Source organism: Vitis riparia, chromosome 8 (genome assembly GCF_004353265.1).
Source record: "Vitis riparia cultivar Riparia Gloire de Montpellier isolate 1030 chromosome 8, EGFV_Vit.rip_1.0, whole genome shotgun sequence".
In the NCBI taxonomy this organism is placed as follows: Eukaryota; Viridiplantae; Streptophyta; class Magnoliopsida; order Vitales; family Vitaceae; genus Vitis; species Vitis riparia.
In genome coordinates this window covers 18,251,421-18,276,546 of record NC_048438.1, presented here as the reverse complement: position 1 = coordinate 18,276,546, position 25,126 = coordinate 18,251,421, and the positions used below count along the sequence as shown (strand labels likewise).

The window sequence follows — 25,126 nt, the reverse complement described above, 5'->3', positions numbered from 1 at the left end:
ATGCTAGCTTCAAACTTTCTTCTTTATTTGATTGTGATTTCATCTTCAGCTCTGTCCTTCATACTTTGCCGGAGAAAGTCTGTCTTCAACCGGCTACCTCCTGGACCAACAGGATGGCCAATTCTGGGCAACATGTTGGATCTCGGAACAATGCCGCACCAGACACTTGCGGGGCTAAGACACAAGTATGGGGACGTGGTGTGGCTCAGGCTCGGTGCCATAAAGACCATGGTTATTCTGTCCTCTAAGGCTGCTGGTGAGCTGTTCAAGAACCACGACCTCTCTTTTGCTGACCGCAGCATTGTGGAAACAATGCGAGTTCATGAATACAACGAGGGGTCCTTGGCCCTGGCACCTTATGGCCCATACTGGCGGACGTTGAGGCGTCTCGTTACGACCGATATGTTCGCAGTAAGGCCGATTAATGAGACAGCCAATGTGCGTAGAAAATGTGTGGATGACATGTTGTTATGGATAGAAAAGGAGGCGCTTGGGGTGGATGGAGAAGCGTCTAGTGTTCACGTTGCGGAAGCTGTCTTCCTCGCCATATTCAATATGCTAGGAAACCTTATGCTATCACGGGACCTGTTGGACTTGCGATCCAAAGAGGGTTCGGAGTTTTTCACCATAATGAGTAATCTAACGGAGTGGTCTGGCCATCCTAATCTGGCTGACTTTTTCCCATGGCTTGGATGGCTGGACCTACAGGGACTAAGGAAGAACATGGAGCGTGACCTAGGAAAAGCTATGGAAATGGCTTCTGGATTCGTCAATGAACGCATGAAAAAACAGAGGACGGAAGGGACCAAGAAGAAGGACTTTCTGGATGTGCTGCTGGAGTTTGAAGGAAATGGTAAGGACGAGCCCGCTAAAATCTCAGACCGCGACGTCAATATATTTATACTGGTAATATTCATTACCTTTTCTTGCTTTTGTTGCGATGGTTGATTACACCCAAAAAAAAAATTCTTGAATGATTTGGTAAAAATATTTTACTAATCAAAAAGTGTCATCAAGGATGAAATAAGTGGGATGTAATGCAGGAAATATTTATGGCGGGATCAGAAACCAGTAGCAGCATTGTTGAATGGGCAATGACGGAGCTACTACGCAACCCCAAATCAATGTCGGAGGTGAAAGATGAGCTTGCTCGAGTAGTCCGAGCAGATAGGAATGTTGAAGAGAGCGACATTGATGAGCTCCAATATTTACAGGCCGTGGTGAAAGAAACGTTACGATTACATCCTCCAATCCCATTCCTAATTCCACGGAGTGCAATTCAAGATACCAGCTTCGTGAGGTACCATATACCAAAAGATACTCAAGTTCTTGTGAATGCTTGGGCCATCGGAAGAGACCCGGGTTCTTGGGAAGACCCATCATCTTTCAAGCCTGAGAGGTTTCTAGACTCCAAAAAAATAGATTATAGGGGACAAAATTTTGAGCTGATCCCATTCGGTGCAGGGCGAAGGATTTGTGCAGGGATTCCATTAGCTCATCGAGTGCTGCACCTTGTTCTGGGGACGTTACTTCACCATTTTGACTGGCAACTCGAGGGCAATGTCCCCCCCGAGACCATGGACATGAAAGAGAAGTGGGGGTTGGTAATGCGCAAGTCTCAGCCATTAAAAGCACTACCTAAAAAGCTTACATAGCATTGAGCCACAAATTTACTCTAGGAATCCATGTTATGGCTCAAGTCCCTCCAAAATGTAAGTCTCTGTTCATATATGTATAAACACGAGATTTGGAGGATTCTATGATCTCTGTGCCGGCATATGTATTTTTTTTTTTTTTTTTTTTAAATAAAGTGACTGGACCCCATGATCCAGTCACGTAGTGATGGAATTACTACTATTTCACGAGTAAGGAATTTAATTTTGTGAAATAGTTCATCATGGAAGGAATAAAATAAGCTACATCAGGGCCAGTAAGATTGATGGAAACTATTCCGTTTTGTATAACCTAAAGTCCAGGCTTAGAGAAGAGCATGAAAACTACATGGGCCAAGCACAAAATTAGTCGGAACTTAAGATGATACAACCAACAGTCGGTGTGAGCCAGGCTCGGATTATTGTTGAACAATTTTAAGGAGATCAATTCTATTAGAATCTTAATTATATCTGATGCCAACGAATGTACACCAGAGATTAATTAATCTATTATCTTTTTATTTCAAAACATTTATAATTTTATTTATAAATTTATGTTTGGCATGTATTTAACTAATATACAAAAGAAATAAAAAGACTAGTCAAAAAAATTATCTTAATATTTTTTATATTTCATTCATTAGAATTTGAAAATAGGATAGTTAAAATTAATTAATTAATTTATTAAAAAAATTAACTATTTTATTGTGTTGAAAATATGAAAAATCTAGGAGAAAGCTTGTTAAAATACATCTATGCCAAAATTATCTAGGTGGCTAAGCATCAAATTCAAGGACATTTATAGGCAATTCTAGCTTGCCATCCATTTCGACCTTTGCCTTGGGTTGCTGCTGGCTACGAGCCAAGGGTTGGCAACTAAAGTCAATGATCTTCCAAATCCATAAGGTTATTAAGAAAGTTGTGAAGTACATTAGGGTGCATAGAGAAGGATTATTTTCTTGTAATATTACTCAAGAATGAACAAGGATCCTTGTAATAGTACTACAGAATAAACAAGGAGCGACAACTAAAGAGGTACTAGCCCATGTTGACATATATTCTATAGTAAAAAAAAAAAAAAGACGGTAGGTACGCAATTAGATTATGAAAAAAAAATCAAGAATGAAGATAAGCTCAACCTAAAAACATGGAGTAGGGTTTTGCATAAGTTCAAGTTTGGCCATATTGCAACATTGAAAAACCATCTTCCTCCAAATCCCCATGCTCATTGGGTTAATTAATAATAACAAGGATCATAGCTTCATATTTGTCTATAAATTAATGTCTTAGCAATGATATGTCTGACCCATTATAATAGACAAAAAACAAAATAGATAACACCATAAATCATAGGGACTTCGATAGAAAAGTCATAACAAGCACAATAGGGTCATGTTTTTTTTGCCCCCATCACCAGAAGGTTCAACCTTATTTAATCAGAATTCCTGACACGAAGGTACGTCAACCTTATACCCGCAAGTGGGGTAAGAAGATTTGCATCACCATTTGATTTTTTTGACTGCTAACTTGAGAGATTCCCAAGCTACTTCGATCATGGTGCCAACCTTGACCTAATTCTCAAATATGGTAAATTGATCTTTGTCAACCTCCAACGCTTACAAGTAGGAGAAAAAGGAAAAAAATACTGAAGCCTAATCAATAAACATCAAACCCTTGGTAAAAGTGTGGTATCAAACACAAAAGACTTCTCTTTATCATTATTCTTAAGATAGTTCGAGACCTAAGCTTACTCTTGGATAAGCTCACATCAAATGCCAAAAGAATCTTGTGATCTTTTGAAGACCCAATCTCATCGTGTACAAATCTAAAAAAGAATTGCAAATAAATAGACAAAATGGTATTTTTAATAATATTTTAGTAATAGCAATTTCTTACTATATTGCTACTATTCTTTATTTTAATAATATTTTAAAAAAAAGACAAAAAACACATAATTGTAAGATAATTAATTAAATAATAATCAAATCAATGCGATCAGTATCTATATATGTATTTTGATAAAAAAATTAATTTTTATTATAAAAATATATATTTTTATTCATAAAAGGTATAAAATAAAATGAAGGATTAGATTTGCAAATCGGGATGATGAATCATCCCTTATAATTCAATAATCTTTGATTTAATATAAAAGTTTATTTAGGTTGATGTATATAACCAAGATAATCTCCTTTGAAACAGAATCCAAAAAAATAATATAAAATAAAAAGGCAAAGCATTGGTACTGCTCGACTCTGTATTTTTCTATTAAAAAATTATGAATTAAAAGATGTTAAAGTTAGTGGGGATGGAAGAATCCAATGCAAGGTGAGGGAGCAACACATGTGGGAATTTAGAAAGGACGTGAATTATTTTAATAATAGTAAGTTGAATCTATATGTGAGGAAGGTTTATGTGTAAGGTTGGTAAAGGCTTAATAAGTTGTAAAAAAAGTATCAAAATAGTAAAAATGTTCATTCATTGCACGATAAAATATAAAAAACAAATCTTCGTTTTCAGAAAGGTAATAAATGAAAAGGAGAAAGGTGAAAAGAGAAAAGTACTTCAACGATTCATTTTGAAAAATGGTACTAATCAAATAATATCTTTGAATATTAACTGTCTTTTCCCCTACACGTCATAAGTTTGTTTTATAAGGGGAAAAAAACTTATATGGTGTGGACGTTGTTTGGGGTGGCCCAAAGAGGAGAACACAAGCTGAGACGAAAATGGAGTTGTCCACCGCTTCCATTGTTTTCTGGAGCTGTTTCTTCTCAGCAGCTCTACTACTTTTCCTGAGATTGATCAAATTCACAAAAGGTTCAACCAAATCTACACCTCCAGGTCCCCAAGGATGGCCTATTTTTGGCAACATATTTGATCTGGGAACCGTGCCGCACCAGACCCTTTACAGGCTTCGACCTCAGCATGGACCTGTTCTTTGGTTACAGCTTGGGGCCATAAACACCATGGTCGTACAGTCTGCCAAGGCTGCGGCTGAACTTTTTAAGAATCATGACCTCCCTTTCTCCGACCGCAACGTTCCATTTACGTTGACCGCACACAACTACGACCAAGGTTCGATGGCTCTCGGCAAATATGGCCCATACTGGCGAATGATCCGGAAGGTATGCGCCAGTGAACTCCTAGTCAACAAGCGGATCAATGAAATGGGTTCCCTTCGGAGGAAGTGTGTCGACGACATGATCCGGTGGATTGAGGAGGATGCGGCCAAGTCAGGTGCGGAGGGAAGAGCAGGGGAAGTGGAACTGCCCCACTTCCTATTTTGCATGGCATTCAACCTTATCGGCAACATCACGCTGTCACGCGATGTCGTGGACATCAAGTCCAAGGACGGGCACGAGTTCTTTCAAGCCATGAACGGGGTCGTGGAGTGGGCAGGGAGACCCAACATCGCTGACTTCTTCCCCTTGCTGAAACGCTTGGACCCGCTGGGGATGATGAGGAACATGGTCCGAGACATGGGACAAGCCCTCAATTTAATTGCGAGGTTTGTGAAGGAGAGAGATGAGGAGCGGCAGTCTGGGATGGTGAGGGAGAAGAGAGATTTCTTGGATGTGTTGTTAGAGTGCAGAGATGATGAGAAAGAAGGTCCCCATGAGATGTCAGACAACAAAGTGAAAATAATCGTACTGGTAACAGATATTCAATCTCTGTTTACTCTCCTTAGATTTGGCAAACCACTCTAATATTTTTTAGCATCCTGCTCTGTCAATGACTTTTTACTCATTCAATATGTCTGGTATGTCAAGAGTTATGCTATTCATGCCCACTTGCTCTGCCCAATACATCCACAATAGATATAAATTGCCCATTATTTTTAAAGAAAACTATGAACTCACTGTCCACCGGTGTTGTAGGAAATGTTCTTTGCCGGGTCAGACTACAAGCAGTACGCTCGAATGGGCTATGACAGAGCTACTCCGCAGACCTGAGTCAATGAGAAAGGCCCAAGAAGAGCTTGATCGAGTTGTTGGACCACATGGGAAGGTTGAAGAGAGCGACATTGATCAGCTGCTATATTTGCAAGCCGTGGTGAAGGAAACTCTACGACTGCATCCCCCAATTCCTTTACTGCTTCCACGAAATGCATTACAAGACACAAACTTCATGGGCTATTTCGTACCCAAAAACACACAAGTCTTTGTCAATGCATGGGCGATTGGAAGGGACCCGGATGCTTGGAAAGAGCCTCTCTCTTTCAAGCCTGACAGATTTTTGGGCTCAAATCTAGACTATAAAGGGCAGAATTTTGAGTTCATTCCATTTGGATCTGGACGACGGATTTGCATCGGTATATCTTTAGCGAACAAATTGCTGCCTCTCGCTCTGGCCTCTCTGCTTCACTGTTTTGACTGGGAGCTTGGCGGCGGTGTCACTCCAGAGACCATAGACATGAATGAGAGAGTAGGAATAGCGGTGAGAAAATTAATACCGCTGAAACCAATACCCAAAAGGAGGACTGTTTGAGATGCCCATGAAAAGGAATAAAATGGCTAAGTTGCTTTTGCAATTCAGTGGAAAGGTATTAATGAGAAGGATGATGTTTTGGAGCATAAGATGATATATCGGAGTACAGACTAGCATAAGGGTCTGTTTCTTGTACTCTATGTAATCCATTGATCCAGCTTTGTTGGTAATGCTAGTTACTCTTTGATCTCCTGTCTCACGGATCAAGCATCCGATCATGGTAACTTGTATCTGAATTGATTCTCTATTTATTTCTGCTTTTACTGTAAGCTCAGAACTTGAGTTTAAGGACTTGGGGAATTTTAAGCAGATTCTTAGGATGGAGATATAAAAATAATAAAAAATAAAAAATAAAAAATAAAAGAAGAAAGGTTTATAGACTCTGACAAACTGTAGGGAGACGGCTTTGTGCTGATGGCATCTTTAGCAGGAATTCCGTCGACACTAGCTCATAAAGTGATGCATCTTGTCCTCCTGGGGTTGTTGCTCCACCGTTTTCATTGGGATCTTGAATGGGATATCTTCCCAAAAAAACCTATTAAATTTGGCAGACAGGTGCATGTCAGTGACGATGCAGTCTCAACCATCAGAAGTTACCCGAAAAGCCCACGGTCTGAGACTGAAAAATTATCAAGGATTTTTGGGTTGGTATAAGTCTCTCAAAAATGTATTACTCTTATTTTTCGTAGTTTCACTTTTTTGGGTCCGCAGTTTGCAGTAAGAGCATAAGCTTTATTTCGACTCAAATAAACACATTCAGGGGAAAAAAATATTATTATTTTTAACTCTCAGGACATGATATGAACAAGCTTCAAGCATCAATGGTCAAATTTGTTAATTAAAAAACTAAGTTCCAAGATTACCATCCTCAATTTGGTCTGCTCCATGGGTGTTTCCCAATTCTTTAGATTGAATAGAGCTTTCAATCTGTGAGATGAGATCTCCCACTCTATACTGACAAACCTCTCAAGAAGTTGGCTGTCAAATAGAAAAGTTAAAGTCATCAATAGTATCCGTCCCAATAAGCTTTCATTCACTAAATCTCCATGCAGATAAATGAACCAAAAAATCGTCATCAAGTTATGGTATGAATTTAAAAGTTGAGATCTCGGAGACTTGAGGCCTAAGATCAATGCTGAACTAATCAAGTAATTCATACATACACATGGTAATAAATCCAGAATTCACAAATTAACAGTATCAAAACAACTCCCAGCTTGTGTGTTATTCAAGAAGTAATTTGCAAATTCTAATTAAACATTTTAATGCATGTTAAGAATATAAGAAACATGACTCTGCCTATTCCCTTACTACCAAGAATATGTATTGAATTCAATAAATAATTTAGGTTATAACAATAAAAAATAAAAATTAGATTGAGAATTGTTATTACACAAAAAGAAAACATAAAATTTAAATATTTAAAGCCGTTGTAAAAATTTCAGCAAAGTTTATAAGTTGACTATCCATCACTTTTCAAAAACCAAGATCATTGTACTTGACATTGACCACTGAAATAGATGTATGCACCATGTCCAACTGCAAGATAGTATTTAGTGGTATCGACCTTACTCTGGTTGGAGTCCTTCAAAGAAACAACGAGCTCCAAGACTCCAACAAGTTTTGTGTTTCAGTGTTTTGTTTCATTGAAGCTTTATAAGTTGCAACTACCTTTCAAAATATTGATTCCAAGCGTGAAAGTAATATACAATATCTTTTTCTTCCTACATGTACTATTAATCGATGAGATAAAATAGTGATTATAAGTTCTCTCAAGTTTTCTTTCATTTCTTCTTTTTTTTTTGCACGTAATTATATTGTCACAAATTTAAGTGTTTTTTGAGTATTAGTGTGACTCTTAGATAACTTGACCAAGTTGTTAAGTCAGTCTTCCTCATATACTTAGCTCATTAGGTTAAGCAATCAACTCGATTTGGAAGTTTGCTAAGCAAATGACTTGACTTGGAAGTTTGAAAGAAAAAGGAGGCAACAATTAAAGAGTTTGGATGAATGAAGCTTATATTGCATAATAATGATTTACGAGGTTTGCTCACATATGCTTGGCACCCTTGTCAAATGGAGTCTCCAACTATTTATAGGCATCAAGTGGAACTCCTTGAAACTTTGGTGGTTCCACACAATTTTAGAATTCCCCTAGAGAATGTTACATAAAAACCTATTTACAAGATATATATATATATATATATATATATATATATATATATATATATATATATATATATATATAAGAGTCTTCAAGAGTTGTGAACAACTCTCTAGAATCCTCCACATCTCCAAATCTATCTAATATCTCATACTCATGCGTGGATGTCTCCAAATTAAGGCGGAACAATCATATGATGTCAAACCGAATGTGAACATTGAAGTGCTCATCTCCTTGGGCAAAAGTAAAAGAGAATGGGTGTTTGAGGATGAAAAGGATAGTTTAATGCTCAAAGCACAATGACATTTCATGAATGGAGAAAGAAAGCTAAACTCCTATCAATATATATTGGAGAAATGATGAGATTATTCGGCATTGGAGAAATACATATTACTCAGTTGTCATAATTGAATTAAGGTAAATTGTGCAATTAAAATTGTCGTTCTCTTTGTATGAAGAAAAGGTAATTTTGGAATTGAACATCCCATTTGAGTAGATAAACTTTTAATCACTTGACATTATAATAAGACACAATCTAACGAAGGGCGTCAGAATTTTCATTGTTTTTTGATAGCTCTCCATAGGAATTAGGGGCTAACAAGAGTTAGGCTTGGAGTCCCTCGTATAAAATTAAAAATATTAGAAAAATGTATTACTTGGGCATTGCAACAAAGATAAAGTAGGTGTTAATTTCAATTTAAACATTAAAATTAAAATTACTTTTTAATGAAGGAGCCCCAATTAGTTAGAGCTTAATACTCTACAAGAAAATTAACTTTCAGCAATAAAATATTTTGTCATTGAAAGTCTACATTGCGTCTACAAAAATATTTCCCAACGAAAATTCTTTCGTGCCTTATTCGTCACCTTAAACCCGTCGCTAAAAGTTTCGTGACAAAAATCTTATTTCGTCACCCAAAGTTTTCCTTGATAAAATAAAATTTTGTCACTGAAGGTGTTTTCCAACGAAATATTTCATCGACAAAAGTAAGAATTTTTGTTACGAAAAAAATAAAATTTGTCCCAAAAATCGTCAATATTTAATGCCGACGAATTTTATTTTTGTTGCCAAATATTTTTGGTAACAAATTAATTTCATCGGTGATAGCCTACTGTCTCTGTGCTAGCTCACCCGTCAAACATGTGACTAGGCTATGATAGGTGCTCTGCACTCCCCAATGAGTCACCAATCCTAAGATTTCTTTGGCTGCAGCACGCTTAATAACTACAGAGTATTTTATGACAAGGCCCCCATTTGTTCTGAAAACTAATTGGTGATCAAAATAGGGACCTTATATTATTTAAGTTCACTCTCCATGGTCCATTAGGGTGGTCGTTGGCCCCCCATAAGGCCAACACTATTTATTTATTAAATAAGGTATGCAAGTCGACATGAACTTGACTTGAACTCAATTATACTCAATCCAAAATCATCAAAGGGTGTTAGATTCAAGTCATATCAAATTTTGTCACCTCTAAACAAACCTAATGTTGAATGAGAACAAATTAGAGGACTATAGTTTATTAATAGCTAGAATAAATTCAATTTCAGACTTATAGATTAAAGTAATAAATTTGAAATATAAAATAAAAGTACGATTGAAAGACAATGTTAGGGGAATGCCAAAGTGCAATACTCATATTGACATTAATAAAATAATAATCAAAATGAAATTAGGATTCTACATCATTTTTTTTCTTTCCCTTTCTCATTTATTCCAAACAAAAATATCAAACATGATGAAACACTATAAATATAAATCATATAATAATTTATGATATATTTCAATTATTTTTATAACTATATTTGTTTTAAATATTTTATTAAAAATGCATACAAGTATAAAAACTCCTTTACGAGTTAGTAGCCATAGAAGTTACTATTTTGCAGTATAATTTAAGATTTTATTCTTAATAACTAATCAATTTTGATAAATTAGTAATTAATAATTAAAAATAATAAATATATAATTGATTAATAAAAAATTAAATAACCAATTATTAATAAAGATGTGGTTGAAAACTTTTTAAAAAAATTATATTTATATAGAATTTCACATGTGCTATATATATTGGACATTTTTTATTTTGTAAATATGAAAATAGAGCTAGGCATATAGTACTTGCAATATATTATATCATATAATATTTAACTTATACTTATTTATTTATTAATAATATATGATATTTTCGTACACATAAATAATATTTGGAATTTTATGTAGGTAGAATGTTTTTATAGACACTAGACAATTTATTTGAGAAATTTAATTATGACCAATTATTTAAAAACCAAGTAATAATTAAAAAAAAAAATCTATTCATTTAAACTAGGTAACTAAATGTTAGTATAAATTTACTTCTTGAGTGGATAAGGTATGATTTTGAATGAGAACAAATTAGAGGATTATAACTTATTCATAGCTAATATAAATTTAATATTACATTGAACTTGTATGGATAACTTTTACCTAATATAATAAAAATCATTTAGTAGTATTTATGTATATGTAGCACCATATAATAATATTGAAATTTAAATAAATTTATATCATAGGATGTAATTTTACATATCTTGGATTATCTATTGTTATTATTTATATATATAAAAATATAAATAACATATTACACTATAAATATTAATTGCTTAAATAATTTACATTTTTGCTATTTCATAACAATACTATTATTACATAATAGAACATTTAAATTTAAATAAATCTACATTCTAGAATTTAATTTTATGGATCCTTAATTTTTATTATTATTTATATAAATAAAATATTATAGTATAAATATTAAGTGTCAACAAATATATATTATATTATTTCATAGTATAAATCATCTACTTATTTATTAATATTCTTTTTTAATATCACAATTTAATAACATTATTTAGTGACAAAATTACTCAATTTGTCAGGAAATAATATAATTACCGACAAAACCATTTTGTAAGCAAAAATAGATAAAAAAAAGTTGTAACTTTTAGTGAGGAAATTATTTTCATCACCAAAAATTATAATTAGTGATAAATATTTTCGTAGGGAAATAGTTTATTTTCGTCACAAAAATGTTTGCACCAAAAAAAAAAAGGCCAAATTTTCCCGCCACATCTTTCAACAACAAAAATTTCAAATTCGTTAGGAAAAGTTTGTAGAAAATTGACATTATTAACGACATCTAAAATTTCATCCGTAAAAGTTACTTTTAGCGACAAAAATAGAATTCACCCCTAAATTTTTGTCATAAAAAGTACATTTTCTTAAAGTGATTGATGGCACTGAAACAAACTCAAATTCTCACTAATCAATAGCAATAATTGAAAGTACCTCTAGCAAAAGCAAGATTTGTCACAACTGATTTAAAGCCACAAATTGTGCTCTAATGAAACATGTCAGAATAAACTATGCAACTGTAAAGGCTCAACTCACTCAACTTAACTCAAATTGTTGTTAAGACTCTATCCATGGATCTAACATATATCTTGAACAAATTACTAAATATGCTAAAAAAAAGTTCAAAGAGTGTGAAGTATGATGAAAATTTTGACAAATGAAAATTGAGCAATTCATTATATGAGAGATGAAAAATGAAGGTTATGGAAAGAGTTGGAGATTAAATAAATATGAGAAAGAAGGTTGAAGGACATAACTTGAAGTTTTAAACATTCAAATTAAAGTGACTTTGAAGTGAAATTTGGAGCACTTTCCAAGGTAATTTTTGAGCATGCTATAAATCATTTCGAAGTTCAAGAAGTCAAAAGTCCAACGCTTCAAACAATGTACAAATCGGAACTGAAATGAGAAAGATATGGATAATTGAAGTGAATTGCACAAAGAGAAACGGGGAGGAAGCTAAGTTCATATAGTCATGCGAATTGAAACAACAAGGGTGACATTCTAAAGGTTTTTGGAAACTAGTTCACATGTTGATGTGAGATTGATCTGAATTGAGTTATTTCTAAAGGTTTTTGGCAATTGTTTGGCATGCCACTTATCATTTCGCATGTCCATGTGAAACTTGAAGTTTTCATGTGAACTTCTTTCTCCTTGTGCGAAATTGATAAATTTTGAGCCTCAAACTCATGAAATTCAAATCATACAACTTTGATTGTGTTGATTTTCATGCAACAATTTATGGTGAAAATTAGAGAAAACGAAAAGAAAAACACTTGGATTTAACGTGGTTCGGCAGATTATCTACATCCACGGGAATAGAGAAAAAGACTTTCATTATATCTTAAATTAGGGTTACATAAAAGGGTATTTATACTAACCCTCAGATAATGAAATTCCAAAAATACTCTTAAACTATATCACGGGGGGCAACCCCCCGAACCTATCATTCACCCACAACAATAAAAATATAAGCTTGAATGACAAATGTCATCGCTTCGCTCTGACATTTGCCTATTTTTCTCCATACGTCTTTCATTCAATATGAACCACATATTACAACAAATTGAAAACCCTTGATTTGGAAGGAAGCTTTTACGTGTTCTCTACGATCTTGTCATGTGTCAACTTAACTTTTGGCGTATAAATAGGATATTAGATTTCTTTTTTAGAGGCTTTGGATTTTCTTAGGATAGGGAGAAAATTATATTGAAGATTTTTTGTGTGTTTTCTCCATTTTATTAATTTAATCAATTGAATATTTTTATTTTTTATTTAAACATGGTTCTTTATTCTTCTGTTATAAATTATGTGAATGAAATCATCATCATGAGAGGCTAAAAAGTTACCTTAGGGGATGAAACATGAAAACTTAAGATTAGAATCAAGGGAAAACAATGAGTAAAATTAAACTAAAAATAGAATGAATGAAAAATTGAAGCATAATAAATGAAAATAGAGATATCATCTAATGTTAGTTTAAAATATTCTACTCCATTTTTTTTTTCAAATTTAATTACATTACATTTAATATCATTTTTGTCCAAACCTATGTTAAAAATTAAGTTGACCCAAAGTTTGAATCATGAAGATATAAAATTTTATTAAATATAAATAACTTCTTAAATAAATAAAAATATTTATGAAAAATAATATATTCTATATTTTATTAATTATTATTATTATTATTATTATTATTAGATCGTTTAAATTAATTAACTAATCCAAAACCACAGCAAAAACTCTTCTTAAGCTTTGATTTTCAAAATTCTAGATAAAAATAAATAAATATATTTCTTAATAATTTAAAGATGGTAAGAACCAAGAACCTTCATCATCCCATAGTTGATTGCTTTGAAGTACTTCTTGATCAACTCATCGTCCATCGTTTGCGTGGAATTCACCAGTTGCTTTAGGCGTGATCTCTCCATCAATTTGTAGTCTCCAAATGTGGAGATAAACGATGATGGGTATTTGTGGGGCTTCATAGTGGGTGATGGAGGAAGTTCACATGCATGGACTTGGCTGCTTGCAAAATCAAAGAAATGAAATAGAAACTTAATTTAAAAAATAAATAAATAAAAATGAGAGAGATAAGAGTGGGAAACGTACGAGAGATGTGAAAGAAAATCTTATTTGAATGAAGGTGAAAAAAGAAAAATAGCAAATCAAATTTAAAATATAAGAAAATAATAATAACAATAAAAATGCAAATATACACAGGGCACATGTAAGTGGGCCTACGTGGTGTCGATCGGGGAAAATGCGGAGCCGATAACTGGATCTTCCAAAATACAACCCATCCTTTATGGGCTGGATCATCCATTGAATGTGAGAGGATTTTGCCTTCGCCATGCCCCTTCCCAACCAAAGATGGGCCCACAACTCTACTCCGGCGTGCGTGAAGGCCGGCCCCCCTCCTCCACTAATGTTATAGGTTTGAGGAAGAATAGTGACATTTTTTTATTTTTTTTTCTTTTTGTTTTGCGTACCCCATTCTGGATCTCCGAAATCAAACCAGGTATCATAGAAAAAAAAATCACGACCATAGCGAGAAATTAGCACGAATTCCGGGGAAACACTTACATGAGGACTATATACAGAGCAACCTACAAAACTTGCACGGTTTCCAAATCCTATCATTTTATATTGAACCAAAAATAATGGAAGCTTGTAGATGGTGAATTTCAAAAAAATAATAATAATGGAAATTGTATGACAAGTCAATTATTAATTCAACATATTTTATATCAGTAGACTTCGTTTCACCAGGAAGAAGAAAACCAAATAATCAAAGCGTTAATTAAGAAGGTGAAAGGCCATGGACTCACTTTACCATTTCTCAGTATTTTAGAAATCAGTGACAGTAATTGTTAGGAGTTAGCTGAGTGAGCAAAAGTTGTGAGGCCGTCAGAAACTCGACCAACCTAAGAAATTCCCCTGTGCTTTGGCTCCTCTGTTCAAGAAACGCATACAAATAGAAAACAAGTGGCTCTCAGTTGAACAATTGAAAGAGCCACTTCAATCACTCTTTCCTCTTTCTTTAGTTTTGTTTTTTTCATTATGATATTTTCAAACTGTAATTTCTAAAGCACTTGGTAGTGCATTGTTAAATACAATAGGGTCACTCTTTTTTATATAAGGTGGTTGCGATGAACAAAGATGGAGAACAACATAAACTGGAAAGGAAATAGAGTAGAGCATGAGTTCGCTTCTTTGGTGGAGTGCTTTCTTCTCTGCGGCGTTACTAGTCCTGCTGAGATGGATAAAGCCCAGAAAAGGTTCAACCAAATTGCGACCTCCAGGGCCACAAGGGTGGCCAATTCTTGGCAACATATTTGATCTGGGAACCATGCCTCACCAGACCCTGTACACGCTTCGATCTCAGTATGGGCCCGTTCTCTGGTTACAGCTTGGGGCCATAAACACCGTGGTGATACAATCAGCCAAGGTGGCAGCTGAACTCTTCAAGAATCATGACCTTCCTTTCTCCGACCGCAAGGTCCCATGTGCATTAACTGCTTTGAACTACAATCAAGGATCAATGGCTATGAGCAACTACGGCACGTACTGGAGAACTCTCCGGAAGGTGTGCTCCGGTGAACTCCTAGTCATCAAGCGGATCAATGAAATGGCTCCCCTCCGACACAAGTGTGTTAACAGGATGATCCAATGGATTGAGGATGATGCTACAATGGCGCGTGTACAGGGAGGATCAGGTGAGGTGGAAGTTTCCCACCTTGTATTTTGTGTGGCATTCAACCTCATCGCCAACCTCATGCTGTCCCGTGATTTCTTCGACATGAAGCCCAAGGAAGGGAACGAGTTCTATGATGCCATGAACAAAATCATGGAGTTGGCCGGGAAGCCTAACATGGCGGACTTCTTCCCATTTTTGAAATGGCTGGACCCACAGGGGATCAAGAGGAACATGGTGAGAGAATTGGGACGAGCCATGGATATCATTGCGGGATTTGTGAAGGAGAGGGTTGAGGAGCGGCAGACAGGTACAGAGAAGGAGAAGAGGGATTTCCTGGATGTGTTGTTGGAGTACCGACGTGATGGGAAAGAAGGATCTGAGAAATTATCAGAGAGGAATATGAATATAATCATACTGGTAACCTTTTTTGTACTGCTGTTTACACCGTGAATGAAGTTGAATTCAATCTCATTGTTGAATGTGTCCATGATCAATGCAGGAAATGTTCTTCGGAGGGACAGAAACTACAAGCAGTACAATCGAATGGGCAATGACAGAGCTACTCCGCAAACCCAAGTCAATGAGAAAGGTTAAAGAGGAGCTTGATCGAGTTGTTGGACCAGATAGGAAGGTTGAAGAGAGCGACATCGATGAACTGCCATATTTGCAAGCTGTGGTGAAGGAAACTCTACGCTTGCATCCCGCGCTTCCTTTACTGATTCCACGAAATGCATTGCAAGACACTAACTTCATGGGCTATTTCATACCCCAAAATACCCAAGTTTTTGTAAATGCCTGGTCGATTGGAAGGGACCCGGAAGCCTGGCACAAGCCCCTCTCTTTCAAGCCGCGGAGGTTTTTAGGCTCTGATATAGACTACAAGGGGCAGAATTTTGAGTTGATTCCATTTGGATCAGGGAGACGGATGTGCATAGGTATGCCATTCGCTCACAAAGTAGTGCCCTTTGTTCTGGCCTCACTGCTTCACTGTTTTGATTGGGAGCTTGGCAGTAATTTAACACCAGAAACAATTGACATGAATGAGAGGGTGGGCCTAACACTGAGAAAGCTAGTACCTCTGAAAGCAATACCCAGAAAGCGTATTGTTAGGGATCGATGATCATGAAAGGAGATGATGAAAAAGTCCAAGTTCAGATTGTATAAGGGTGATCTATCATTGATCAAATCAGCATAAGGGACTATGTTTTTTATATCAAGTAATTTCGACTCCTTTAGATTAATATATATATATGTATTTCGATCCTTTAGATTTATGTTGTCTACCCATGTGGTGAATAACGATAAGCCTGAATCTTACTCAAATGACACATGACAGAGATCTGATTTTGCAGTCAACATCCGTGGCATCAGCGTATTTAAATTAAGTGGGTCTCAGTCTGTGTAGCAAACCATGGTGGAAAAGTTAGTAAATGTCTAGCTACTTCAAAGAAAGCCCACATATCTTAAAGAGGTAGAGTTACTAAATTCTTCTCCTTATTTGGAAACCTTGAAAGTGTACTTAATCGGATTAAGCAACATCAGAGACACCTCCATTCTGCATGAGATGCAAGTAAAAGATCACTTAATTGATCGGTGGGGAAAGGCTAGAGGTTTTCGGGAAAATAAGGATCGTTCTGAGATTTGAGTTACTCAGCCCAAATAACAGTCCCATGAAAAGAGTGAGTATATCATAATATCATACACATCAAATATATCATGGAAAGAGAGAGAGAAAGAAAAAGGGTTTTTTTTTATTATTATTATTACAATCTCCTGCGGTAATGATTTTATAAGAAGGAATGGCAAAAATATGAACATGATGATGATTCTACACGACGGAAAAACAAGGAAAGGGACATGCTCCATGGTTAAATCGAAAAGGGCTTGATTGATGCTTTTCAATTTTTCTTTATTTTATTTTCTTATGCAATTACTTTAACATTTTGATTTATTTTGAAATCAAATTATAATTGACTTGTCACTTTAAAATAAAAATAATAATAATAATAACATTTGAGATTGTCATAACAAAATATCCTTATGTTGATATCATGATTATCATTATTGAATATCAATACAAGTTACTTGTTTATAAAGATATCTCTAATAGTCGTGTTATCACCTACACAAACCATTTATTTAAACAGATATACTTCAAACTAAAACGATCGCGCAAGTTCAAAGAGCGTCTTTTATGTTATGGATAATTATCAATCAATCAATCAATCTAATGAGAAAATAACAAGTGGAAACTTTATGAAATATTAATGTTTGAAAATATTGCAAAAGAAAATTAATTGAAAATTCAGTATATTTACAATATTAATTTTTAATAATTTTTGACATGATATACTTGAGATTTTAGGTAAATGTAAAGCAACACGAGGTAAAACAAACCCATGTTTCTAAATGGGTTTCCAATCCATCAACGGTAATTGCAAATCCATTAAACTCCCAAGGCGTAGTCATTATGCATCACCCAATAGAAATGGACCGTTTCATCAGTCAAACGTAATCTTAACACTTTAATTTTCCATGTGTAAGTCCTTTCAAAAAAATAATGACCGTAGCAAATACAGCTTCATTTTAAAGAATGAAAAGGTGAAAGTTAAAAGGAGAAGTAGAAAAGGATGCTAAATCATTTCATTTTTGGGTTATAAATTACAAATGAATCAATGTATATATACTAGTAATTTAAAATTCGAACCAGACCATCCATCAGATTCTGCTTCATGGCTCTTCTTCCCGGCCGTGGAGTATATTTGGCCAGACAGCGCAGAGTCTTAGAACTGACGTCCCCAGGATTCGAACTCAAGACTTAGTCTTTTTTGTTGCTCTCTAGCCCAGATGGTACCAGGAGGGCAACGTCCTAAGCCTTAAGGCCTATAGGATCCAAGTTCAAATCCTGAGGAGGCCACTCTATGATGCCCATGATTGGCACAGAGCCAAATATATTCTGCGGCCCTGCCCGGATAAAAAACAAATGACGTCCCAACACATGGGACAGATATCGTCAGCCCAGGCCATAGAGTTGTTTAGGTTTGAGTAATTTGATAGCATGAAATGCTAGCATAAATTATGAATTAAAAAAATTATACAATAGCACTAGCATGTTAACTGCTAAGAAAAAAAAAACATTCTTGGCTTAATGTTAAAGAGAAAAACGTGAATATATGAATAAGTACTTAGATTTTACAGATATGCTGAAAATATATCGATAGATATTTTAACACATTGATAGATCAAAAATTAATTAAAACTCACGAAAATGTAAGAAAAACTCTTAGAAATAAAATTAGAAGTATAATAGACATTTTAAAATTATTTTGTTGAAAAAATTGATATATGTATGATATGACTTGCAATGTTAAATTTAATTATATCACGTCGATTAATAAAAAAAATATGAATTTTGTAAGTGTACACTCATTATAAAACTAAATTATTACAAATATACTAATGATGTGATTAAAATATATTACTATACTAAGTTAATTTATTTATTAAAAGCATATTAATTAATTGTAAAAATGTACTCATTTAAATTTAATGTAATACTAATTTAAAAATGTATTAAGTTAATATTCTCTCAATGGACTATTATTACACTTGAATATCAAATTAAATTTAAATCATTAATTTAAAACTAAATTATTGTAAATGTACTAATTATGTGATTAAATCGTATTTATGATTTTTATTTAAAAATATTGGTACATTTTGACACAAAATATTTTTTTTTATTACTTGTATTGTGGATATGCCCATAATTACCGATAATTTCGTCGATATATCTTACTTATATATTATATACATCTTCTCTGATATACGATGTATCGGTAATATATCCCGATATTTTCGTCATCGGCCAGAGTAGATGCCCAATAGCTTTGCTCACTGCTCACATGGGCAAAATGCCATTAATTTTGTACAAAATTATGCGCAATGCCATCGAGTGTTTCAGCACACCCATTCAGCAAAGGTATTCGCAACAAATAGCATTGTTCTTAACAAACAAAGGTCAAGCCTTCATGAAATATTCTATTTATAATGCTATATGATAAATCAACGAGTATGCTAAAGGATTGATATTCTGAATATAAACCATTAATAGGACAAAGGCGAGCTGCTATTCTTTACAAGGATGTGGCTGTGAGTTCTAAATTCATTCTTTATACAAATAAAATTTGTGGATGCCAACATAACAATTTAACTCAAAATAGGAGGAACAAATAACTGTTTGGATGCTCCATACAGTACCTTAAGCATCAGAAAATGCTCTCTCAATGACAAGGATTCCGAAGTATAAGAAACAGCAATGCCCAAATAGCCGAGCAGGGAGCACTGTTGGCCAAGCTGCATCCAAAACATAAGTAGCCTTACAGAAGTGTTGCCGACTACTCAAACCCAATGATCTCAATCATCTTTTATCATAGGAAGCAAGAAATCTTTTGTGATAGATCACAATTCAAAGATTGCAAGCAATGTTATTAAACCCTTGGGAGCAAATAATCAGCATGAGCTTTGCTGCCAACGGACTCCAGTGAGGCTCTTTCATCAAGTTCTCTTCCAAACCTCCACATATAGTTCAGACCAACAAGAAGTTCCGTAATAGAAGCTTCTGTCTTTGTTTGATTTGCAAAATAGAGGGTCTGCACCAGAAGCACATTGGTCTTGCAAACCATATGCTGCTTCTCAAAGCTCCGCTCAGAGTGCCACCTTATCATGTTATGAGCAAGTGGAGCTAGCCATTCTAATATCCTTGCCAATGCCAGACTCCAATCTGATGCAAGAGCAGCATCATAAACAGTTGAAGCCAAATTTTTGGCATATAACTTTAGCTTTGTCCTTAGAGAGGCTCTCACAGTTGTCGGTAATGAATCATAGAGGTCATCTCTTGTATCAAGGTCAATCAAGTGAGGAGATGAAGCTAGCTTCTCAATTGATATAATAACATTTGCATAGTGAAGAGCCAAACCAGCATCTCCAAGAGTAGATGCAGGTGCATTTGACAACCTACACTTAGAATTGAAAATTGGTACCTTAGTATGACTTCTCTTGCTGTGAAAAAGAGACTCTGTGTTGGAACCTTTCACTACATCAATATTTTTTGAACAAATACCATTCGACTTCAGAGAGCCATTGCTTAGCGTCGTACAGCTCTGTAGGATAGGAGAATCATTTCCACCATTCATGCATCCTCTGAAAGGTCCAACAGAAGTCAATTTTTTGGTTTTCAAATGTGAGTGCTTTCCCAAATGAGCAAGTGACTGATCATGATCTGCCCGTTCCTTGTCAGACGCTAGCCATGACCTGGAAGCTGACCTGCCAAGAGGTCCTGAATAAAACCTTGATGAGTTGTGCTCAGATGGATGAATTGAAGGTTGCATTAGAGCTGAAATTGAATGACTGCGAGTAAGCAAATCAGTATTTTTGGGATCACAGACATCGCTTCCCTCCTCCTTTGCCATTTGGTCAGTCCCAAAGATATATTTGATCCTCTCAAGGATGGTAAAAACTGATCTTACCAGAAGCCGGACAGTGTGATCATACGATCTACTCCACGGAGACATCTCACATAGATTTCTCACTTCATGACGCTGCAACATAACCTTCTGCTGAAACTCCAGCAATTTCACCCGATCCAAATCCATATTTCCCTGCATTCTCCTCAATGCCTGTTCAAGCTCTGCCAACACTTCCACCTCTTGATACAGTTGTGAGGTAACCGCAACAAATCTCTCCATTTTCTTTACTTTCCTGTCCATCTTCTTCCATTTATACTCCCACCCACACCATGCAACATCATTCTGAATTGAGTCATCAAAATAACATTCAAAATGCTGAAACCTTGGGTTCGTGCACCTCTTCCCAAGCCTAGCTGTGGACCTCATCACAAACTCCAAATTTTCAATTATTTCAGCAAGTGCAAGACCCATAAGATAACTATCATCGTCAGATAGAAGCTTTCTGATCCCAAGTGAGTTCAAAATTTCTTCTTTCAACCTATCAAGTTCTCTATCACTCAAACCATTCCACAAATTAACCACCTTAGACATCAAACTTGCAACTTCAAATGCCAAAATTCCTATGATTCTCTTGTCAGGTTCAGCCACTTTTTTACGTGAAGTCCTCCACAAACTACTGAACCACTTCTCAGTGCCCATGCCGCCCCTCATTATACTACAAAATAACCATAAAGAAAACCCAACCAAACACCTCAATACATCTCACAGTTCCTGTATCATTTTTTAAACAGAACCCCGGTTAGACAATTGAATCTGCAATTGGGCAGCCAAATTACAAGTTTGCTATTTTCGCTCGCAATTACAAACCAAAAGCAGCTCTCACACATTATCAAAGTGCACAAAATACTGACAAAATGAGAGAGAGCTTGAGTATCACGAGAAAAGTAGATCTGAAAATACAAAGCCACCAAGAAAATGACAGAAAATTAACCCCAATTTCCCACCTTAAATCTCATAACTGATAAACGAATTGCCTGACATACCTAAACATATACACTGAGAAAATAAATATATAAACCCTAAACGTAACTCCTGAGAAATTTGGGAAAATGTCAGAAATTTTAAAATTTTCAAACCTAAAATTTCCATTATTAGCACCCAATAAAGCAATAAGCTCCGGTCAACCCAACCTAAAACAACTACAAGGCTGAGTTCAGTAGAGATTTTCACTTTTTAAGAAACAAAAAACAAAATAAGACATCAGATTCGTACTTATACCATTCCTCAGTTTGCTTAATAAATTAATAAGGAAAGAAAAAAAAAAAGAGGGAAATTACCGTTGTGATTTGAAGAACGATGAAGAGCTTATCCGACAGCAGGCTGGAACAACAGTGAGTTTCAGTGGAAATGAGGTGGAGGGCCTAAGTTATAATGTACAACATCACCGGCTTCAAATAGCCCCGACCATAGAAGGCCAAGGGGGAAGAGACAAAAGGGCATGAGAGGCGGAAATCGGTCAAACCGATGTGGGAAACGGGTTGTTTCTGGGTTTATCCTAGTGGAATATTAGGATGGTGCTTGATGCAGCCGAGGTCCAAGTGATGGAGGCCCTATCGAGTGATGAAACGACATCGTTTGTGATTGGGTTTTGGTGTCGAAGCGGACCCACCACGACATCGTTTTGGTCTGAAGAGACAGTTTTGATTGAAGGAATACCAAGCATATGGGAATCCCGCGTTAATTTCTGAGATTGTGGGGTTGGGTATTGAGGATTTTATGGGGCCATATGCTTGTCACGTGTACCGTAATCAATATACAACTAACCAAGTCTCCATCACGATGTTGAAAGGCTTGCTTCTCCCTCATAAATATTGCATCTACTCTTGTCCTCAGGCGGACATGTGGGCCTGCTCCTCTGTCGTCGTCACTCATGAGACGCGGCTGCAATTTAAATTCAAAATGACCCTCCGAAGACTTGGAGGCCTTCTTCTCAAGTGGGCCTTCCCCGTAGATTCGTGGGTCTCTCATCTCTGCGCCTCCTATAGTTGGGCCTCTCAGTATGTGGGCCGTGGTCCCTTCTTCTCGGTGCTCTATAGTTAGGGCCCTTGACTCGATGCTCGGTTCAACCTCAACCATCTATAGGTCTATATTTAAAAAACCGAAAATCTTAAATTGAGATAGCAAATCTTCTAAATCAATTGTCAATGTCCACGTGATACCCATCTCATCTGTCTTGGAGAACAACAGGCCATAACTCCGGTGTGAGCGAAACACGCAAGACACCGCCATAAATACCCCACTAGGATATTTTATATTGGTAATTTAGAATAGCAAGGCATGCACGCTCCCAAAATTTTGTAAAACTTTTTAGATGAGAGAGAGAACCAGAATAGTATTAAATCAGTTGTATTCAACCAAGAAGCCTTTGAGGCCTAGACTTTTTCTTTATCCAAAACCAATGAAACTAGACACTGCTGTGCTTCAATCTCCCTGTCACTCCTCTCCTTTTTGTCCTTGCTGCCCAGTTCTTCCCCCTCCTATTCCTACATTCTAATGCGTCTGTATATTTTATGCAGCCCATGATTCAACAAAATGGGACCCTCACCCAGAAAATTTTGGCCATACACCCAACGATAAACCAAGGCCCATATCAATAATTTTATTAAAAGCATAATCCCAACAGGCTCCCTCTCCGTAATTTTAAAATGCGAGGGAAAGGAAAAGAAAATGCAGTCATGATCAATGGAAGAGGAGAGAAAAACGGAAAGCCAACAAGGCGGTGGATTTACATAAAGTGGCAAAAATTATATTAATAGAGTTAGCTTGGAGTGTGAGTATTAGCAGAATCAACCCACATGGAGAGAGAAGCTGAATACATATATTAATCTACATATATGACTTTAATTATAGCTTTGCAGCTTTATTTCAAGCTTATTCATTTATTTTGTTCTGAAAGACGGATTTTAAAATATTTGGGTGTGGTCCTCCCTCTATTCCTTCCCCTCCTCCTCAAGGAACTACGAGTAAAGAAAAGGGGAAGTATTATTAATGATAATATAAATAAATATATTTTTTTTACCTTTCTTTTTGTTGGGACTCTTCAAGGTGTTAAAGGGTATGAATTGGACTTATCTCCTTTATCAAGGCGTGTATCGGAAAACCCAATTATTCAATTTTTAGTTTTTCTTTTTAAAATTTTTTTATATTAATGGTAGCCCACAATGGACTGTCGTAAAGAGGAAAAAAATAAATGCTACCCCTTGAAGACTTCTTTAACCCCACATGCTCATCACTAGGGAATCTCCCCTTTTATGTACTGCTTTTCTCTTTCTATTCAAATTTGATAGATAAAAAATGTATAGTATAAATGGAAAAAGAGAAAAAGAAAAGATGGTAAAAAGAAAATCTTGAATGCGTCCACATCTCTAGAGGGGCCTTGTTTTTGTGGAGGAGTGGCTTTCACATAAAGAAGACACTGGGTGCACCAAATAAATGTATCCCACCTAACTTGTGTATTTTTTTGAATTATTTAGATTTTTTTTACTTTTTAGGAAATATTTTTAAAGTGGGTCCTTCACGTGATAAGCGTTGAAAACATGTGCCACATTCATGGTTGGGTGAGGTGGGTGACTTGGGTCCAAGGGTCAGACCCGCCCGAGTTGTTCGGGCTTCCGGGTCGGAAGATTGCTTTCTTGGTACTTGGTTGAAGGCTTGAAGGCGACATGTGAGTCGAAGGAAAAGGGGTTGTTGTTTTGTGCCAAAAGTGGAGTGGGTTGGGCAGAGTCATCAAACTGAATCATACGTTACAACTTCTTTCGGTGTCAGGCGTTAAAATCTAGGTGGTGTACTTGGACAATTCGATTTTGGATCAAAACTAGATTTTGTCAAGGCAATCTTTACCGCGCGCAAGGCATTGTTTTCTTCCTTCAAGTCAAGTCAACCAGAAGCTATTTACTTCATCCTAAGACCGCTGATTACCCGCTTTGTCATCTTTGGCCGATGTGGTACTTAACTGATTGAGATGCGCCACGACAGCTAATGGATAATTTGAAAGTTGCCATGTCAAATGCTTTTTGCTCAAGGCTTTCATGATTTTGCTGAGATGGAAGGTGAAAATAATATATATATATACACTAATTTGTTTTTATTTGATTGGTTCATTTGTGTTGAATGGTGCAAGGGACTAGGTATGAATGTATGACAATAGGAGGACTCGTGAGGAAGGTGAGGTAGATCAAAATTTAGAAGGTCTA

At 35.7% G+C, this 25,126-nt stretch overlaps 4 protein-coding genes across 5 annotated transcripts; 3 read left to right on the top strand and 1 right to left on the bottom strand.

The window, feature by feature from the left end:
* LOC117920670 (cytochrome P450 76A2-like) lies at positions 1-1,655 on the top strand. Its single transcript, XM_034838265.1, has 2 exons — positions 1-906; positions 1,044-1,655. The coding sequence occupies exons 1-2, from the start codon at positions 1-3 to the stop codon at positions 1,653-1,655; spliced, it is 1,518 nt and encodes a 505-aa protein (XP_034694156.1).
* A 2,692-nt stretch (positions 1,656-4,347) lies between these two features.
* Positions 4,348-6,431, top strand: LOC117920096 (iridoid oxidase-like). The gene is given in 3 exon segments (XM_034837450.1): positions 4,348-5,308; positions 5,534-5,550; positions 5,552-6,431. Coding segments are annotated over 3 exon segments (1,536 nt in total). The 5' UTR covers positions 4,348-4,381; the 3' UTR covers positions 6,144-6,431.
* Positions 6,432-14,739: 8,308 nt separating this feature from the next.
* Positions 14,740-16,662, top strand: LOC117921024 (iridoid oxidase-like). The gene is made up of 2 exons (XM_034838775.1): positions 14,740-15,822; positions 15,905-16,662. The coding sequence occupies exons 1-2, from the start codon at positions 14,908-14,910 to the stop codon at positions 16,523-16,525; spliced, it is 1,536 nt and encodes a 511-aa protein (XP_034694666.1). The 5' UTR covers positions 14,740-14,907; the 3' UTR covers positions 16,526-16,662.
* A 2,801-nt stretch (positions 16,663-19,463) lies between these two features.
* On the bottom strand, positions 19,464-22,508 carry LOC117921289. Of its 2 annotated transcripts, none has more exons than XM_034839145.1 (2): positions 22,211-22,508; positions 19,464-21,823 (listed from the first exon to the last, which is right to left on the bottom strand). In XM_034839145.1, the coding sequence occupies exon 2, from the start codon at positions 21,582-21,584 to the stop codon at positions 19,896-19,898; it is 1,689 nt and encodes a 562-aa protein (XP_034695036.1). In that variant the 5' UTR covers positions 21,585-21,823; positions 22,211-22,508; the 3' UTR covers positions 19,464-19,895. The 2 variants fall into 2 exon arrangements, with proteins under 2 accessions (XP_034695036.1, XP_034695035.1); XM_034839144.1 differs by having other exon boundaries at positions 19,464-21,644; positions 22,211-22,507.
* Between the last annotated feature and the right edge of the window lie 2,618 nt (positions 22,509-25,126).

Bases quoted from the DNA above. Each gene is read 5' to 3' on its own strand.
- LOC117921289 (XM_034839145.1), bottom strand. From the start codon at position 21,584: ATGAGGGGCGGCATGGGCACTGAGAAGTGGTTCAGTAGTTTGTGGAGG.
- LOC117920670 (XM_034838265.1), top strand. From the start codon at position 1: ATGCTAGCTTCAAACTTTCTTCTTTATTTGATTGTGATTTCATCTTCA. The intron at 907-1,043 runs GTAATATTCATT...GATGTAATGCAG, and splicing joins ACGTCAATATATTTATACTG to GAAATATTTATGGCGGGATC.
- LOC117921024 (XM_034838775.1), top strand. From the start codon at position 14,908: ATGAGTTCGCTTCTTTGGTGGAGTGCTTTCTTCTCTGCGGCGTTACTA. The intron at 15,823-15,904 runs GTAACCTTTTTT...TGATCAATGCAG, and splicing joins ATATGAATATAATCATACTG to GAAATGTTCTTCGGAGGGAC.